The following is a 13,118-nucleotide window of genomic DNA, read 5'->3' as shown; positions in this document are numbered from 1 at the left end:
AATTGAAACAGTAGGTTTCTCCCTCTGATTCGGGGAAACTGGCAGGGGAGAAGGGGGAGTGTTGCGGCAGATGCAGCCCACGGCTTTGGCTGGCTCTGAACTTGCCCTCTCGGCTCCCCGAAGGCCGTGCCCGGGGGCAGGAGAAGGGCTCGGGGCTGACGCGACCCTCCGGGGCTGGGTACAGCGGAGGGCTCAGGGCCGCGGCCCGGGTCGGCGGGCTGCGTGGGGAGGGCCGCGCAGCCCGCGCCCAGCCCCGCCTGCCTCCCTCCGGGACTCCACACCTGCCCGGGGCTCACGGAGCCCGGGGCGAGGGCCAGAGGCTTGCTCGAGCAGGCCCCCGGGTGGAGGGGGGCTCCGGGGCGCCGAGGGGCAGCGTCCGCCGCAGGCTGCGGCTCGCCGCTCCCGCCCGCCCACGTCGGCTCACGGCGCCTCAGGCGCCGGCGTCGCCCCGGCAACGGGCGCGGCCGCGCGGCAGCGCCGCCCTCCGGCCGCGCGGGGGCAGCCGCGCGCCGGCAGCGCCGCGCCCGCTCCGCGCGCCGCCCCATAAGACCCCGCGGCGGCGCCGCCGTGGTCTCTTGCCCGCCTCCAACATGGCGGTGAGTGTCGGCGGCTGCCGGGCCCTGCCGCTTCTATCCGCCGCCATCCGCTGCCGGCGGGGCTCGGCCGGGCCGGGGCCCCAGCAGGGGAGGGCCGGGGCGGGGGGGCTCTCTGCGGGGCGGGTGCGGGCAGGGAGGGGAGGGGGCAGCGGCCGCTGTGACGGGCCGCGGCCTGGCGGGCGCCCGGCTCGGGGGGAGGCCGCGCGGCGGCGGCGGCGGCAATGGGCTCTGCCCCCCGCGGGCGCCGTGTCCGGCCGCCGGGGCGGGCCGGCTCCCCGCGGCCCCCGGCAACCCGCCGCGTCGTCTCTCCGCAGCAGGACCAAGGTGAAAAGGAGAATCCCATGCGCGAGCTGCGCATCCGCAAGCTCTGCCTCAACATCTGCGTCGGCGAGAGCGGGGACAGGCTCACCCGGGCGGCCAAAGTGCTGGAGCAGCTCACGGGCCAGACCCCCGTCTTCTCCAAAGGTGAGAGGCGGCTGCCAGCCGGGCCGGCGCTGCTGCCGCTTCTGTCCTTTGCGTCTCTGAGTGCTCGTGGTGTGTAATGACAGCCCAGCTCCCGGAGAAGAGGCCTGTAGGGACTTTGTATGAATGGGGTCATAAATACGGCCTGCTGGTGATCACTTCTGTCAGTTCAGTTTTCTTTCTGGACTCGGCCTGCAGCTCTGCTCCCATCCTTAAACAGGGAATTGTGTGGTGGTGGTGTTTTTAAGTTGCTTTTGTAGTCTTCTAAAGCAAGAGTAGTCTGTAAGTGTAACTATTGCTGCTTACAGCACGATACACTGTAAGATCCTTTGGAATCAGGAGAAATGAGAAGATTGCTGTTCACTGCACAGTTCGTGGGGCCAAAGCAGAGGAGATCCTGGAGAAGGGGTTGAAGGTGAGAGTTTGGCTGGTCTGGATCTTTGTGGTTTGTTTGAAAGCACAAAGACTGGAAAGTCTTTGAAATACTGCATGTGATCTAGCTACAGGTCAGTCTTGGATGCTAAGAACTGGGAAGGCGTTTTTGTGTCTGACCTACAGGTTGCTGTGTTTGCAGTCTCTATCTGGTCACTCCCTTGCTTATTTAAGAGCTAGCTGGTGCAGTCACTGCTTTCTTTTGAGATATTGTCTCTGCTGCTGAGGTTTCTAAGGCTGTTGGGTCAGAATCTGATGGCTGAAGACTTGTGTGTAAAGAACCTGTGGCTCTGGAAATTAATAGAACATGCAGGACTTCTTTTTGCAGTCAGTGACAAAATAATAACTGCAACAAATATTTCAGGTGCGAGAATACGAGTTGAGGAAAAACAACTTCTCAGATACTGGGAACTTTGGCTTTGGAATTCAGGAACACATCGATTTGGGAATTAAATATGATCCAAGTATTGGTATCTACGGCTTGGACTTTTATGTGGTGCGTATTCTCTGCTTCCCTGTGGTTACTGCTTATGTATGAAAACTACAGAAAGAACCTAGAATGATAACTCTGGCTCATGTTAACTTGCTGTCCAGTATTGGAGGATGCAAAGATGTCAACAAAATTGAAGTCTAAACTGAGCTTCAGAGGGCTACTGCAGGATCCTTAATTTATGACGCCTCTCCCAAAGCCTCTTTGGAAACAAATACTGTTGCTCCCTACTGTTTTTCCTGGGATGACACTGAGCAGAATCGCTGTCTAGACTTTGGCCAGCTTGTTGGGAAGGGAAGAAGTGCATGTGGACTTCAGGGATGCAGGCTGAAGGCTGTCGAGGTTAGAGAGGTCTAGAAATGTGGAATTCATGCTGGTTGATTCTTGTATCTGAAGTGGTGCGTTGTAGTTAAGTTTCCCTACTGAATGCAACTGAGCCAATAATAAGCTATATTGATTTTTATTATTACTGCTTTGCTGGAATATTCTGGTTCACCATTCAGAAGAGGTGATGATGGGACATGCTGGTTGGCATGTTTGATTTTTTTGTTCTGTGCTGCCCCAAATTTAAGTCTCTGAAATAAGAGGAAAGCTGTCTCACATGTGCTAACAATGCTGTTAAATATATATTTTTGGGGGGGGGGGGCGGAGCTGAGGCTTCTAGGTGAGAAATAGTGCATCTTTCAGAGTAATTTTGGTTTCTCTGAGTCTTATGTATATCAGAAGGTGTCCAGCCTACTAGCTGCCTCTGTCAGTTTAAATGACTGCAGAAAAGTTGCATAGTTTTTCATTTTGCATCAAAGCTGTAGAAAGTACTGTTTTGAATTAATGTCTGTAACTCGGACAACAAGACTATCACTGATCAGAAACTTAACTTTCCCTCCTAGGAAAGTGTGAAGTTTAAAAAATAGTTCTGTTGATCTTTTCTTCTGTCAGGTGCTGGGCAGGCCTGGCTTCAGTATTGCTGACAAAAAACGCAGGACTGGTAGCATTGGAGCCAAGCACAGAATCGGAAAGGAAGAAGCCATGCGCTGGTTCCAGCAGAAGGTAAAGTCCAACTTTATTTTTGTATCCCAAGAGATTGGTAGCAACCTTATTGACAGAACGCTTCACTGGTCTTTTTGATCCTTCTTGCAGAAATATTAAAACAAGTTGTTGAGCATGACACTGTAGTAGGCAGAAATACTTGTCAACTGCTGCTTAAAAGCTGAATGTGTACTGCTCTGGAGTAACGGAAGTGGCATCTGAGTATGAGTACTGTTCATGTCCCTTTACTCAATATGAGCTAAAGTTGCAATCTGCACAGCTAGAAGTATCAGCTTTTTAATCTCTGAAGAAGTCTTTAGTTATGTAGAAAAACATACAATGAAGCAGGAACTTTAAACCCGATCTCTCCCTTTTGTACACAATATAGGATTCTCCCATGGTTGCATGGGCCCGGATCACAAGCAAGCAGACAGATAAGATTTGTTTGTCCTATGGGACTTCAGCTCAGCTGGCAAGCTTGGAGGGTGGAGCGGTCCAAGTAAAACCCATTCTTGGGTTCAATACTCTGTACACTTTCCTTACACGGACTGTATAATGGATGTGTGAGGCCAAAACTTCTACTGCTGATGCTCGGAACCTTTGTTTATCAGAGGTGGAAGGGTTAAAGAATCTGGCAGCTCTTGACTACTTTGCCTTGGCCTACTTGGTCATATCCTGCACAGCAAAGACTCTAGTCTGCTCCTGCTGGATGGCTCCCCCCGCCCCCCCCCAGACCTGGTTCTGCTTATTGTGGCATAGTTTGTCTCCAGTGGCCAAACCCTGGAGACTGTACAAGCGATGAGGATAGTTCTAGTCAGATCAACCTGTGAAGGGTAGGGCTTTTTGTTTCAATTGGCTGAGGAGTGGAGTTTAATGGTTATCTGCACCAACCCCCCCTTTGAAATTAACAGTAAGGCAACTCTGAAGAGTACCACTGCAGCGGTACTGCACCTTTACCTGACTCTGCTTTCTCACTTCATGTTCTCTCTCTTTCTCTCTCTATCTCACAGTATGATGGCATCATCCTTCCAGGCAAATAAGCAGTTCCTGTAATGAAAAAAGCAAATAAAATTTTCTAACCCCTAACTTCTGTTGTGAATTTTGTGGGAACTTCTGCTCTGGGAAGCTGCCGGGAAGGAGGGTCACTTGCCTTAAAAGACAGCAGAAACATGTGGACTGTGGTGCTGTGCATTTGGAAGAGGAGGTGCTGTTCTCAAGGAGCAGGTGTTGGATTTGATGTACAGAGTCTCCACTTCTGTCCAACAACATAAATAATCAGCAGAATTGTTACTAGAGTTGGTGGGTGGTCATAAAAAGTATTGGCCAGTTGAGGGGTAGACCAAAATTTCTGGAGGGTTAAATTCCAGAGAGGAACAGTGTTCAACATGCTTGTTTAGATTTTTTTTTTTTTTCCCCACAGCCTGAACCTGCAGTCAAAAGGGCAGTCTCTTCTCAAAAGTAGAAGGTTTCTGTGTTAATGAGAAACCTCAGGTGCACTAAGACCCATTGAAGTTTAAGTTCAGTAGGAAATGAAAAGGAAATGGTGCATATACTTCCCTTTCAGACTTCATAAAGCACAGCAGTAGTTCTAAAATGTGGCTGAGGGGTTTTGTCTAAATAAGCATGACAGGACTTGGTTAAAAAGACCTGAGCCCGAATGACTAATGCATATGTTGCTGGCAGTGTTATGGGACTGGCAAGACTCCTGAACCAAGATTCAAATCTTGGCCATGGCAAGAGGGGGTGAATATCAGCCAGCAGAACAACTCGTGATCCCTGCTGCTTCCTTGACTAGTGTGCATGGGTGACCTTGACTGTCCTTACCTAGAGCTGGTAGAGTTGTTAGTAGCCCAGGGATCTTGGTACTCTTAATGTGCTGCAGAAGTGCTAATGTGATAACAAGAGTGTCTAAAAGGTAGAGGATGGATCTGGACTGCTTTGTTAAAAATAATTCAGTACTTACTGGATTGGAGGGTAAGCTGAAAATACTGAAATCGGCCAGCCAGACTGCCTCTGCAAAGGAGTGGCTTTTACTGTTCAGAAGAAAAAATTCCCTGCAGGACAACATAACTCTCAAGTGGAGTTCAGCAACATCCTTGTGTCTGTTCTAGCATTTTGTCCTCTTATGCATGTATACAGTAAAAAAATACAGTAATAATAATAATAAAATCAAGGAATGAGGGACAAGCTCACTTTCGTTCAACTGTGCACATACACTCTTAACACCAGTGACTAGTATAGTGTTGTCTCAAAGATTACAACATTTCAAGTGTTGTAACTCCATTAAGGAAAGCCTGTTTTGAATTGTAAACCAGAAGAGGCTGCCAGCATTGTTCAGGATGGAGCCCTTTCCAAAAAAGGTAGTGCAGCATGTTCTGTTCATACAAAAAATGCATAAAGAAAAGTAAACTTGTTGAACAGAAATGTATCTGTGTGGCCCTACTGCCTTTTGTAGCCTATGCTTCTTGGCATGAACTCCTAATTGAAATAGTGAATTCCCAGGGAAAGGTTAATACCTCTCCTATGTGAGTTATAACTTGGGCAACCTGCTTACTCAGATCACTGAAGCTGAAGAGCTGGTAGGTAAGTGCAATTTGATCTGCTTCTCTGAAGTTCTTGCCTTAGCATTGCTCTGGCATGCAGCATATTGCAGTTCCTTTAAGTGGCTCCATGGCTTCCTGGTTGTGATTTCATTATGTTGGGCAAAAAAGATCAACCAGGAATATTTGCCTGGATGCTCAGCAGTGTGTAGCTGAGTTGCAGCCAAGAACTGAGACAGGTGACAAGCCAGTCTGGAATCACATACAAATGTTTGCCAGTAACAGGACCCCCATTATCAAAGAATTCTGGCCTCAGCATGTGACTTTTGTGTGATGTTCTGTGATGAGCATGGGTTGGGGCCAGGAAAATGCCAATCTCTTGCCTCCTGCATGTCAAAGGTTATCACAGCTCTTGGACTGTATCTGAGACCTGCTGGGGCAGAGTTTTGGATCACTGTGACATGATTTATCCCAGTGTACTTCAACTGAGAGCATAAGTCCCCTCTGCAGCCCTGTAAGGGAGTTCCTGTAGTCTCTCTGTCCTCTGAAGGGCCAGCGTGCCCCAGCACAGCCTTGGGGTGAGAAGAGCACAGAGCTTCTGTGCCAAAATGGGTCTGCCACTTTTTAACCATTAAGACCAATAACTTGTCTCACTCGAATCTAGTACATGTACGCACCCCTGACAGGGAGGGTCTCGAGGCACTGAGCAAACACTTTTCCCAGGAAACTCCAATGGCCTCTTCGTAGGCATTTCTCCTTTTAGAGGTCTGTCTTAGGCCAGACCCTGATTTTATAATAATAGGTAAACAGTGATCGAGTTCAAGACCAAGCTGTCAGCATGATGGTACAAGTAATAGGTCTGCTAATAATATATCTAAGATGGCTCCTGCTTAAGATGTGAAGACCTACTGACCACTGATTTAGTTGGTATTTCATTTCAGGGTACTATTCGCCTCTTGAATCACCTGGAGTTTTACATCCCCTGGCACTTCCTGATGCTCTCTGCTTGAGCTGTAGCAGAGCTCTTAGACATCTTAGTAAGTTGTTTCAATGATTGATTATCTTCCCTGGTATAAAGATTCACTTTATTCCTGGTCTGAATGTGTCTAGCTTCAATGAGTAAGTAATAAATGTTTCCCTTGAACAAACACTTGTTCTGTGAAGAGCAACAGGATCTATTCTAGACCTGTCACTTTCTTATATCTAATACAATTACTACTGTTCTTTTGCAAGTGTCTTGTGATACTATTCCTACAGTAGAATTCCTCCTGCATTACTCTAGTTTGTTTTACTACATTTTTTTAAACCATAATGTGATATAGCACTGCAGACTGATGAGAAAAGTTGTTTCTCCTGCTTGATTCCACATCTGCCCTGCTGAACAGTCCTTGCTTAAGCTGCAGGATGGAGAGATGCAGGCAGCTTTCCTACAGCTCCAAATGTGCTGTGGTGGAAGAAGAGTATTTGAGACCTTGGAGGGACTTCAAACATGAGCATGCCACCTCATCCAGCCACCCGGCACGTCATGGGCAAGGCCTGAGCTCTGCCTTCTTTCCTAGCTGCTGGCCTAAGGCGTGTGGCACCCAGGCCTCTTTACATGCTGGCCGTGGCTGAGGCCACGGAACTGGCCCGGGACTCGCGGCTCTGGGGGCGTGCAAGGATGATGGTGCAGCATGACACACCCACGGTGGCCTCGGGGAGGTCCTCGGCCTCCGCCCACTCGTTGAGGTCGGGGTTGTAGCACTGCACACACTTCTGATACCTCTTCCCGCTCTCGTTCCAGCCCCCCACCAGGCACAAGCACCCGTCCAGCAGAGCCACCCCAGCCGTGCTGACCCCTGTGGGTAGGGGCGCCACGCAACTCCACTGCCCCGTGGCTGGGCTATAGCATTCCACAGACATCACGTCCACCCGCTCACCCTGGGGACCCAGCTGGCTCCCACCCAGCACGTATGCCCGGTTGGCCACAGTGGCGGCGCAGTGCCAGCCGCGGGGCGTGCTGAGCCTTGCCTGCTCCCTCCAGGTGTCAGTGCTGGGCTCGTAGCTGCACACCGTGCGGGAGTAGGCGTAGTTGATGTAGCCACCAGTGACCAGGAGTTTGCCGTCGATGACAGCGGTGGCATGGCAGCAGCGGGGTGTCTCCAGGCTTGCCTTACTCTGCCAGCTGTTGGTGGTGGGGACGTAGCACTCAACGGATGCCAGCACGCCCTCGGCATTGCGCCCCCCAACAGCGTAGAGGAGCCCGTCACAGGCGCTCAGGCTGAAGTGTGTCCTCTTGTGCTGCATGCTGGCCAGGTGCAACCAGGTGTTGAAGCGTGGATCATACCTGCGGGAGGGAGGGCAGATCTGTCTGTCCATGATTAGCATCAGAGCCAGTTGCTCTGGCTCCCCAAGCCCCAACACAGCATGGCAGTGGGGAGAACAGGACTCAGAGGCAGGTCTTCTCTGCTCACCCCTGCCAGACAAAAGCAAGGCATGTGAGGCAAAGCAGGCTCATGTGAGGGCACAGGGAACTTGAACTGCTGCCTCCAGAAAGTGATGCCACAGGGACTAAGATGAGTCCAGGAAGGATGGCTAAGATACCAGCGAGAAATAGAAAGGAGGCCTGCCACTGATTCCCTGAAACCTCGTTCAGTGCCCAGTGACTGCTCCTAACCGATGAGTGGTGATCTGGGGCCACATCTGTCCACTGCCCAGACTGAGACAGTCTCCGGTAAAGGAATGGATGGCCTTAAGCAATGCCAACATTTCCTGAGCCAAGCCACAAGCAGAGGCGCAGGGAACTGTGGGCATAGGTTTCAAACAAAATACTGCCTGTTAAGTTGCCATGGTTACACCTCCTTTCTTTTAATAGCAATCTCTTTTCAATCTAGTGACAGGTTTATGGGGATTCAGGAAACAAACCCCACCATTTAAATGCTGAAGAAAGGGAAGTGAAGGGGAGAAAAACTGAAGGGCAATAGGGATCAGGCAAACAATAAATCTACCTGAAAATGAATCCTGCCAAACTAAGAGATCTTGTTGAGGCTGGCACAGGTTGGAGGAACAGCCAGGGATTGGAAGGGGAGCTTTCCAGAGTATCAAAATAGACTACTTCTGTACTTAAAAGCCAGCTAAATAATGAGGGCTCTTCTTTGTGGAGCACTGCAGCTTTGAGCAGGCCCTTCCTTGCCCTCAGCAAGATGCTGCTGCATCATGCTGGTAGAAGCATGCAGCACAGCCTGGTTTGTCAAAGCCCCCAGGGAAAACACATGTTGAGGTCATGCAGACCAAATGCTGGAGGTCTCTCCCAGTCCAGCATCTTTTGCTGATCCTCGTTGCTTTTGTCCCTCCCTAGCAGGTTTATGCCAGATGCTAGCACAACCTCTTTATTGACTTATTGACAGCTCTTTCTGAGCTCTTTTTAATGCTCTCTGACCCTTACCCCATGGGTCATGCTATGCCTGAGACAGGCAGACATGGGCCAGCTCTGAACCCCCTTCCCAGGAACCCTGTGGCCATGTTGGAACCGAGGTTACCTGCTCAGACTGCTGACAGCATGCTTGGCCTGGTTCCTGGCATCATTTTGGTCTTCCCCACCTGCAATGTAGATGAACCCATCCATCACCACCACACACTGGTTAAAACTTTTTGCTGGCATCTCTGTAAGCTTGTTCCAGTTTCCCTCTGCATCCCTGTAACTAATTTCCCTGCTAAGAGCTCTCTCGGTCAAAGCTGGACGGCCCCCAACTGTGACAAGCACCCTCTGCCCTCCTCGTATCCTGGTTCTCCTAGATTGAAGTGTGTTTTGCTGGTAGGGAAGCAAATGGTAGTTCATGGCATCCACAAGGAGCTTGTGGCACTGCGGATCTTGCATCATGCGTGGCACAGGTTGCACATGGTTGACCAAGTCTGGAGCTGAGATTGTGCCAAATCGAATGTTGCTTAGGAGGTCAGCGGCGTACCGAACACGTTTCGGGTCAAACTCCAGCCATTTCACAGCTATCTGGAATGCTGTAACCTCACTGGGAATCTGCAGGCCATCATCCATCAGCAGCTCATTGATCTGATCAAAGGGGAGTTTCATGAATTGGTCAGTTTTGGAGAATTCCAGGAAGTTTTCCCGGATGAATTTCTGGGTGGCGTCCTTCACCTGGTTGAGGCTGTAGGTGGCTGAGATGTTGGCAATATACACACAGTTCTCCACATCCATCTCCCGAATGAGGAAGTCACTGCACATACTCAGCAGCGCTGGCACCTGCAGCTGGGTGGCTGCAGCGATGGTGCTGCCGATGGTGTACAGCGAGAGGCTCAGCTTCCCTGTGTAAGCGTATGTGATGATGGTGGTCAAACCGAGCGGAGAGATGTTGTGGACCTCCACTCGGTGCAGCTGAGGGTCTCTCTGCAGCAGGCTGCGAAAGTACATGCTGCAGGAAGCCAGGATGAGTTTGTGCACCTCGAAGGACTTTGTTTTGGTAGCAATGGTGAGATCGCAGAGGAAGCGCTCCTGGCGCATCTTGTTCACCCCCTCCAGAAGGCTGGCTCCATGCTCTGGTGCTTCAAACTCCGTGGCCGTGCAGTGGAAGCCATTGGAGCCGCTGTCATATAAACCGTTCAACTGATTGAGGTGTTCAACATCCAGCAAAGCATCTTCTACCATCACGGGGGTGATGGGTGCAACCCTTTTGTCCACCTTGGGTTTCTTGGGGGGTTTCTTTTTGGGTGCCATCTTGGCAGGGTCAAAACTGGACCTGGCAAGAAAGTAAAGGTTAGGAGCCCTGCAACAAGGCTGTAGGGGTCCTGCTCTATGACACATTAAGCAGTGGATGCAGGAAAAACTCCCACTACTTTACATACTTTTGGGGTCAGGCAGGACAGATGAAAACTGCTTCCCAAGTCCAGTACTTCTGAGCTGAGTGAAAGTCATCAGAGGCCAGGACTGGGAGAGGGGAGACCTGGGCACTATCCCTGACTCTAGCCAAGCTCAGCCCCAAGCCAATGTTGGTGCCTTGGCTGTGTAAAAAAAAAGGGGGGGATATTCAGAGTGGAAATTTTTCACTTGTTTCAGAGTAGAGGTGAAAGGAGAAAAAAATCAAAAAAAAAAAATCCAACTTTTGAATGTTCCCAAATTCCAGCTTGAAACTGCAGTTTGAAATTCAGCAGTGACCTCATCTCCTCCAAGTGAGTTAGGAGCAGCCAATACATGGGGAAACAAATCCACTGCAGGCCAGAAATAGCTGTTACTGCTCTGTCTCACATGTCTCGGCACTGTTTATTACGCTTGGCCATAAAGATCAGGTTTCTTGGAACTGCGTAATCAGCTCATATTTAGCACTGGATGGAGGGGAAGAGGGGCATTATGTGCTCTTCCAGACACTTAGAGACTTCAACCAAAACATGGAAAAGGGAAAAGTTTAGTAAAAGTCTCTCCTGGGAAGGAGGATGCAGAGCTGAGTCAGAGGAGGAGAGCAGCGGTGCCTGGCCCCGGGAGCTCAGCCCGCCAGCGGGTGAGTGGAGCGAGCAGGAAAGATACAGGCACCTGCAGCCCCTGCTCTCTTCTGGCTCTGCACAGAAGCCAAGAGGATTCAGGAGAGAAGTCCCAGGCATTTGAACCATCCTTGGTATTGTGGTGTTTCATGGCACTACCCCAGTTTACACCACTGAGGACCAACCTACGATAGCATCATATCCTGGAGTCAGGAGTCAGTCCTTCTGAAACTGGGATGCACATGCTGCTCTGTGTATTTGTATATTAAATAGTTTCTGACACCCAGCTCAGGACTGTGAAAATGAACCCTTTCAGAACAGAAATATTTTGATGTTTCCAAACACACATTATGTTCAGACTGTCCATTCCCCAGGGAAAGTTTCAGTTTTTCTGCTGCATTTGCAGTGAATATGTTAAATATTGGAAAATGACGGGAAATAACAATTTTTTTTCCAGACTTTTTCTCCAGATCCCTCAAGGGATCAGACCTGCATCTCTCCGAGATACAGCACTGCAAGAAACACTCTGCTGCCCAACAAACTTGAACAGAAGCAGGCTTTGTTCCTTGCAGGGAAGGTGGCTGTCCTGCTGCCCCCTACACTGAGACTAGTCCCAGCAGGATGGATGCCAGGTTACAGTCTGCAGCCTGCCGGGGCAGGTGGGTTTGGCCCTGTGAAATCCCAGGGCAGTCCCTGGACTGCTCTGAGGATCTGCCCGAGTTCTGTGCTCTCAGGACTGCTCTGATTTTGGCCATAAAACCATCATCCCAAATCTCACTGCTTCCCGCCCCACTGGTACCAGAGAATGCACCTTCTAGAATTGCTGGAGAGGAATTGCCATGCCAGCCAATTTCCCATCATATACAAATCCACATCCAGAATCCCAAATCCTCTTGACTTGCTCCATGGCCTCAGAAGATCACGTATTTCTAATTGCATTAGCCTTCATACATGTGCATGGAGCCTAGAGAAGTTTGGGGCTCCAGCTCATACTGATCTGTCTGCCTCCTTTGGGCACCTTTGAAAGACTGTTTTGAAGCACACGTTCACTCACGGTTTTCAAGTGTCTGGCTGCAGGAGAGCAGAGCAAGCTTTACTACCTGCAGTTAATTTAAAATGGGACATCATTGCTCTTTCTAATTGAAATATCACTGTGGTTACTTGAAAGGGATATTTTTCATACAGATTAATCCTGCCTGCTGGATTAATCCCAGGAGCAGAAATGGTTTGAAGAGATTTCAAAGGGCCCAGACAGAAAACTAGGAAGACAGGGCTTTTCTTCTAGTTGTTCAAACTTCTCTTAAAGGACAATAGTTGTCCTCACACCCTGTTAGTGCTGCTACTCTCAGCTCTGCACCACTGGCTGAGTCTGTATTACCAAGATAACAGCAAAGAAGAACCTGTGCTGAGTGGTATCTTCAGAAAGTTACGTCAGGTATTTTCTTTAACAGTTAATCAAACAGGCAGAGTTCTTTCCCTTTAGCTGTCGGTGCCCTCAGCCCTGCGTTCCCAGAGCTGCAGGAACAGTCACAGCAAACACTATGCTGTGGAAACTACAACTCTGGGCACTATTTTCCTGCCAGTAATTCCCCCCACCCCATTTTAAAACATAGCAAAGTATCTTCCTGGGTCATTATTCTCCATTTACACCCAAATTCAGCAGCTCCCATGCCCCACACAAGGTCCCTCTGCAAATCCTTCTAAGAGGGTGAGCCCTGGCTTTCCATGATTTATCTACAGGCTGCATCCACTTCTTACCTTGCTGTTACAACAGGTTAGTCCAGGGGGGAAGCTCTGACCAGCACAGGGCTCATGTGCTCAGCAGGTTAAAAGACAAGGACCCTTCAACTTTCCCCACATAACGTCCTCCTCCCTCCTCTCCCCTCCCAGCCAGCTGACTGCTCTTATCATGTCTACATTTACACCAGGCTTCGGGGTGATGCAAGGACAGCCGCCCTCAGCAGAGTCCTGATAGGCATGGAAAGGGCTAGATTCAGGCAGCGCCGCTCTAGCCAAGTGCATCACTACAGTCAGCGCCAGCGTCTGGAGAAGGCAGTAAACTGAAGGCTGATCGTGATTATCTGGCTGCTGCCAAGAGTGAGGCAA

The 13,118-nt window shown here is 50.1% G+C and overlaps 2 protein-coding genes across 4 annotated transcripts; one reads left to right on the top strand and one right to left on the bottom strand.

The window, feature by feature from the left end:
• The first annotated feature begins 531 nt into the window (after positions 1–531).
• RPL11 (ribosomal protein L11) lies at positions 532–4,092 on the top strand. Its single transcript, XM_062594345.1, has 6 exons — positions 532–596; positions 911–1,061; positions 1,367–1,473; positions 1,855–1,986; positions 2,917–3,027; positions 4,017–4,092. The coding sequence occupies exons 1-6, from the start codon at positions 591–593 to the stop codon at positions 4,044–4,046; spliced, it is 537 nt and encodes a 178-aa protein (XP_062450329.1). The 5' UTR covers positions 532–590; the 3' UTR covers positions 4,047–4,092.
• On the bottom strand, positions 2,425–12,876 carry LOC134150424 (kelch-like protein 31). 3 transcript variants are annotated; one of them, XM_062594342.1, is made up of 4 exons: positions 12,771–12,876; positions 9,065–10,276; positions 7,466–7,872; positions 2,425–4,261 (listed from the first exon to the last, which is right to left on the bottom strand). In XM_062594342.1, the coding sequence occupies exons 2-4, from the start codon at positions 10,252–10,254 to the stop codon at positions 4,158–4,160; spliced, it is 1,701 nt and encodes a 566-aa protein (XP_062450326.1). In that variant the 5' UTR covers positions 10,255–10,276; positions 12,771–12,876; the 3' UTR covers positions 2,425–4,157. The 3 variants fall into 3 exon arrangements, with proteins under 3 accessions (XP_062450326.1, XP_062450327.1, XP_062450325.1); XM_062594343.1 differs by having other exon boundaries at positions 7,557–7,872; XM_062594341.1 differs by lacking the exon at positions 2,425–4,261 and having other exon boundaries at positions 5,021–7,872.
• Positions 12,877–13,118: the final 242 nt, after the last annotated feature.

This window comes from Rhea pennata, chromosome 23 (assembly GCF_028389875.1).
Source record: "Rhea pennata isolate bPtePen1 chromosome 23, bPtePen1.pri, whole genome shotgun sequence".
NCBI lineage: Eukaryota > Metazoa > Chordata > Aves > Rheiformes > Rheidae > Rhea > Rhea pennata.
The sequence above is the reverse complement of the archived record's forward strand: the minus strand, read 5'-3'. Positions and strand labels throughout refer to the sequence as shown.

What these genes read in the sequence shown, in the direction of transcription:
- RPL11 (XM_062594345.1), top strand. An exon ending in TCCTGGAGAAGGGGTTGAAG is followed by an intron (nt 1,474 to 1,854) that starts GTGAGAGTTTGG and finishes CAAATATTTCAG; the next exon opens with GTGCGAGAATACGAGTTGAG. An exon ending in TGCGCTGGTTCCAGCAGAAG is followed by an intron (nt 3,028 to 4,016) that starts GTAAAGTCCAAC and finishes TCTATCTCACAG; the next exon opens with TATGATGGCATCATCCTTCC.
- LOC134150424 (XM_062594341.1), bottom strand. Translation starts at nt 10,254, where the DNA reads ATGGCACCCAAAAAGAAACCCCCCAAGAAACCCAAGGTGGACAAAAGG. An exon ending in GCTGTCAGCAGTCTGAGCAG is followed by an intron (nt 7,873 to 9,064) that starts GTAACCTCGGTT and finishes TCCCTCCCGCAG; the next exon opens with GTATGATCCACGCTTCAACA.